Below are 6,048 nucleotides of genomic sequence, written 5' to 3'. Positions count from 1 at the left end.
CTGTCAAGCGACTCACATCCGCTGTCAGCGCTTCCGCTATCTTTTCACAATAAAAGTCCTGATGACAAGTTCAGCCCGCCAAACTAAGACTTCCTGTCAAAGTAGTTGCTATTATTATTATTGAATTAATATATATGAATATCCATATATGTATGTATATATTCTTATTATTATTTTATCATCGTGTTTTTCTTATTCTTTTTATATATTCAATTAAATACAACTTTATTTAAACTATTCCAATACATATATACAAAAATACCTCAAAGGGAATATAAAATTGCATCTTGTCGATCTGTTAACAAAAAACAGAATAAAATAAAAACTACAAGACTTTGTTGAGAATAAATAAATCAGTGAAAACAAATCAAATATCTAACACTGCACTATACTGGGAATATGTTAGGTTCTTCAACTGTGGGAGAGTTCGTCAGAGTTCGTCAGAGTTCGTCAATGTTCGTCAGTGTTCGTCAGTGTTCGTTAAAGTTCGTCGGTGTTCGTCAGAGTTCATCAGCGTTCGTCAGAGTTCGTCGGAGTTCGTTAAAGTACGTCAGTGTTCGTCAGAGTTCGTCAGTGTTTGTCAGTGTTCGTCAGTTTTCGTCAGAGTTCGTTAAAGTTCGTCATGTTTTTCTCCGTTTGTGCTCACTGGTCTCTTAACGGTGAAGCCTCCAGCGCCCTCTCGTGGTCAATGTGGTAACGTGCAGGACAATGAGAGCAAAAAGGATCATTGGATTGGGATAATATATGTATTATTAATATAATATTATTATTATCATCATCATCATAATAATAATATTATAATAATATATATAAATATATATATACTGTTTGTGTTCTCCAGATACAAATTATAAAACACTAAACACTATAAATCATTAAACACACACACACACACTAACAGACACACACACACACTCACCCCCCCCCCCCCCCACACACACACACACACACACAGAGCAGTCACATGAGGAGCAGCAGCAGATGCAGCAGGAGCTTCAGGAGGAGAAGCAGTAACCTGAGTGTGTGACAGATCTCCTCCTGTGGTCAGATCTCCTCTCTCCTGTGGTCAGATCTCCTCCTGTGGTCAGATCTCCTCTCTCCTGTGGTCAGATCTCCTGTGGTCAGATCTCCTCCTGTGGTCAGATCTCCTCTCTCCTGTGGTCAGATCTTCTCCTGTGGTCAGATCTCCTCTCTCCTGTGAACAGATCTCCTCCTGTGGTCAGATCTTCTCCTGTGGTCAGATCTCCTCTCTCCTGTGGTCAGATCTTCTCCTGTGGTCAGATCTCCTCTCTCCTGTGAACAGATCTCCTCCTGTGGTCAGATCTCCTCTCTCCTGTGAACAGATCTCCTCCTGTGGTCAGATCTTCTCCTGTGGTCAGATCTCCTCCTGTGGTCAGATCTCCTCTCTCCTGTGATCAGATCTCCTCCTGTGGTCGGATATTTTCCTGTGGTCAGATCATGGTTCTCCTGCAGAACATCTCAGATGCTCTCTCTGCAGCGGCGGCTGCCTTTGGTTCTGCGCTCTTCATCAGCTTCAGTTTGTTGAACAGGAGGAAGAGGAGGAGGTCATGCTCCTTCACTGAGGTAACACTCTTCATCTTCTCCTCCTCATCTTCACTGAGCTAACACTCTTCTAATCTTCTCCTCATCTTCACTGAGCTAACACTCTTCTAATCTTCTCCTCATCTTCACTGAGGTAACACTCTTCATCTTTATCTTCAACACGAGTTTGAACAGAGGAAATCAATGAGTTCAGATAGACGACTGATGAATGTTTGCTGAGGAGCAAAGTCTGAGAGATAAAGAAGAAGAAGAGGAATAGTCCAGGGTTCTTTAAGGTGCTGTGAGCACCCCCTGCTGCTGCTGCTCTGCAACCTGTCAGATTAAATCTACCATCTCTGCCTTTGTAAAGTGCTCACTCTCCTCTGCTGCCTCGTGTGGTAACTTTGTGTCACTGAGCAGTGGATCGAAAACTCCTGAGAGTCACTTTGGTGTGGGAGAGTGAGCGCTTCAATGATGTGTGGTTTCTCTGTGCTCCGCCCACAGAAGGAGGAGGAGGCGGGGCAGGAGGCGGGGCGTAGGAGGCGTCAGGTCCTGGTCCTCGGTCTGGACGGCGCCGGGAAAAGCAGCCTTCTGCGAGGTTTGGCGCCCGGAGAATCCTCGGCTGAGAAAAGTCGTCCGACTCGAGGCTTTAACTTCGTGAGCGTGGACACCAGCGTCTGTCAGCTGGACTTCCTGGAGAGTAAGACTTGAACCTCCCACAATGCATCAGGGCAGGGCTGTTTTTGAAAACTGATTTGAGACGATTCCTATCTTCCGTGTGAGCTCTAGCGCCCTCTGTGGACGAGTTTGGTCTGAATCACTTTGACGTTTCGTTTGTTTCAGTCGGTGGCAGCGAGGAACTGCGACGTCACTGGAGCGAGTACGTGAAACGCTCTCATGTCCTGGTGTTTGTGGTCGACTCCTCTGATCCACGGCGCCTCCCACTGGCTAAGGCTGAACTGCACCGCCTCCTGGGGGCGGAGCCACAGCTGCCTGTGGTTGTCCTCGCAAACAAGCAGGTAAACGGGGATGGATCAGAAATATGGATGTGGTGATACAATACAATAATACAATAATCTAAAATAATCTACAATAATCTAAAATAATCTACAATAATATATAATAATAAAATATAATAATCTGCAATAATCTACAATAATATATAATCTACTTAACAATAATCTACATTTATATATAATAATAATCTATAATAATCTACAATAATATATAATAATCTACAGTAATCTACAATAATCTACAGTAATCTACAATAACCTACAGTTATCTATAATAATCTATAATAATCTCCATAATAATCTAAAATAATATATAATAATCTACAGTAATCTACAATAATCTACAGTAATCTACAATAACCTACAATTATCTATAATACTCTTTAATAATCTCCATAATAATCTACAATAATCTATAATAATCTACAAAAATCTATAATAATATACTCAACAATAATCTACAATAATCTACAATAATCTATAATAATCTACAATAATCTATAATAATCTACAATAATCTATAATAATCTACAATAATCGACAGTAATCTATAATAATCTACTCAACAATAATCTCTAATAATCTACAATAATCGACAGTTATCTATAATAATCTATAATAATCTACAATAACCTACAATTATCTATAATACTCTTTAATAATCTCCATAATAATCTACAATAATCTATAATAATCTACAAAAATCTATAATAATATACTCAACAATAATCTACAATAATCTACAATAATCTATAATAATCTACAATAATCTATAATAATCTACAATAATCTATAATAATCTACAATAATCGACAGTAATCTATAATAATCTACAATAATCTATAATAATCTACAATAATCGACAGTAATCTATAATAATCTACTCAACAATAATCTCTAATAATCTACAATAATCGACAGTTATCTATAATAATCTATAATAATCTACAATAACCTACAATTATCTATAATACTCTTTAATAATCTCCATAATAATCTACAATAATCTATAATAATCTACAAAAATCTATAATAATATACTCAACAATAATCTACAATAATCTACAATAATCTATAATAATCTACAATAATCTATAATAATCTACAATAATCGACAGTAATCTATAATAATCTATAATAATCTACTCAACAATAATCTATAATAATCTACAATAATCGACAGTTATCTATAATAATCTATAATAATCTACAATAATCTCTAATAATCTACAATAATCTATAATAATCTACAATAATCGTCAGTAATCTATTATAATAATATAATATTTATATTTATTATATAATATAATAATAATATCTACCTGGATCATGTATGCTATGGTGAGGTCACCTGTGAGACCACACCCACGTTCACAGCTGATAATATAACAATAATAAGAATAATGTAAAGGTCAAAGGTCGCCTGTACTCTCTCCTCTCAGATAATAAGAATAATGTAAAGGTCAAAGGTCGCCTGTACTCAATCCTCTCAGATAATAAGAATAATGTAAAGGTCAAAGGTCGGCTGTGCTCTCTCTCAGGATAACAATAATAATGATGTAAAGGTCAAAGGTTACCTGTGCTCTCCCCCTCCTCTCAGATAATAATAATGATGTAAAGGTCAAAGTTCACCTGTGCTCTCTCCCTCCTCAGATAATAATAATGATGTAAAGGTCAAAGGTCACCTGTGCTCTCCCCCTCCTCTCAGATAATAATAATGATGTAAAGGTCAAAGGTCACCTGTGCTCTCTCCCTCCTCAGATAATAATAATGATGTAAAGGTCAAAGGTCACCTGTGCTCTCTCTCTTAGGATAATAATAATAATAATGATGATGATGTAAAGGTCAAAGGTCACCTGTGCTCCTCTCCTCTCAGGACAAACCCAGTGCAGTGCCAGTGTCAGTGCTTGACCACCTTCTTCTTGTGAAGTCACGCAGCGACATGTTCCTCATGGCTGCTCACATGGATTCACATGAAGATCTGAAGAAAAACAAGAAGAAGAACTCCTGCTGGAGTCTGGATGACGTCCTGGAGCTGCTGCTCCTGCTCGTCTGAGGAGGAGGAGGAGGAGGAGGAGGAGGAGGAGGAGGACGACCAGGACCAGGAGGACCACGAGGACCACGAGGACCACGAGGACCAGGAGGACCAGGAGGAGGACAGAAGGAGATCCAGGGAGAAAATTGTTTTTTCCCCAAAACAATTTTCCAAACAACTTGTGTTTTAAATAAAACAAACTTTTAAATCAATGGATTCATGTGTGTGTGTGTGTGTGTGTGTGTGTGTGTGTGTGTGTGTGTGTGTGTGTGTGTGTGTTATGTATATGCACTACACACACATATATAAATCTATGTAAACATAGAACATGTATCTATAACTATTGATACTCAAGGACAAACTTTGATATTTATTAGCTTTTTTATTTAGGAAGAAAAACATGAGAACAAGAATGCAACTCTGACACATGATATGGACACATATATATGCACATATATACAAATGTGACTGTGATCACATGGCCCCGCCTGAGAAAACCTGGTGTGGACTGTGGATCGGAGTCATGGAGTCAGAGGCCGTTTCTCAATACCCAAGTATGCCAGTATGTACTTGCTTACTTGGAAAGTACATACTTGAGAAGTACGACTGAAGTACATACTTGCCAAGTACGGGAGTACACAAGCACGATTCTTCAATTGGAACAGCAGCGTACTTCCTTGTTCTACTGTTTGAATGGCGGGTGGCGCGAAGCACTTAAGCCTCATTAACGCCACCTACAGTGTCGATGAATGAACATATAAAATACTTTTATAAATACATATATTGTTGTTATTTTCACATTTTAAATATTTTATACACTATAAAATGTGTCCATTATATGTAAATACATATACAATGACAGTGCGACTTTAATATAAATCTAAAATTCAAAGTTACAATAAATGAAACATTAATATTATACAAAAGTTCACACTGTCAGTTCAAAACGTTTGCTTTAAAAACAACATGTCAACAACAGATCTATCGATCACACCAAGTATGTAATGACAGAGCCGTCTGAGCCAGCGGATCATTTCATCAGGACAGGCTGAGGTAACGCTGCCCTCTGCTGGACACTGTGAGCACCGAGCGTCCGCAGAGGCGGAGCTGATCACCTCCGACAGCGCCGCTGTCATACTATAAATACGTCATATCTTATTGCACAAACCACATGTTTGTATTCTAAATGACTAATTTCTCGCCTCAAATGATTTCAAAACTGCGTTCTGGGACACAGAAATTTTTTTATTTCAGGTTTATATTTGTATTTTATCCTGCTATGTTCCGCCGAAATACATTCTGGGATATATGGCTTTCCCAAGTATGCTCAAGTCACCACCCGATGCATACTTGGTAAAATGGGCGGAGCGAGAACACTTCCGGGTATGAGAACCGTACTCGCTGCTCACGTTCTTGAGAAATGGAACAGAACTTGGACTGAGGCTGATGACGTTT

General features: G+C 38.4%; 1 protein-coding gene across 1 annotated transcript; it reads left to right on the top strand.

Annotated features, from left to right (window-relative positions):
• Positions 1-1,458: 1,458 nt before the first annotated feature.
• arl10 (ADP-ribosylation factor-like 10) lies at positions 1,459-2,597 on the top strand (the record flags this gene model as incomplete). Its single annotated transcript, XM_083889722.1, has 3 exons — positions 1,459-1,584; positions 2,047-2,242; positions 2,386-2,597. The coding sequence occupies 3 exons, from the start codon at positions 1,459-1,461 to the stop codon at positions 2,595-2,597; spliced, it is 534 nt and encodes a 177-aa protein (XP_083745848.1).
• Positions 2,598-6,048: the final 3,451 nt, after the last annotated feature.

The sequence above is a fragment of the Microchirus variegatus genome (genome assembly GCF_963457635.1).
Source record: "Microchirus variegatus genome assembly, chromosome: 5".
In the NCBI taxonomy this organism is placed as follows: Eukaryota; Metazoa; Chordata; class Actinopteri; order Pleuronectiformes; family Soleidae; genus Microchirus; species Microchirus variegatus.
This window is presented reverse-complemented; position numbering and strand designations above follow the sequence as displayed.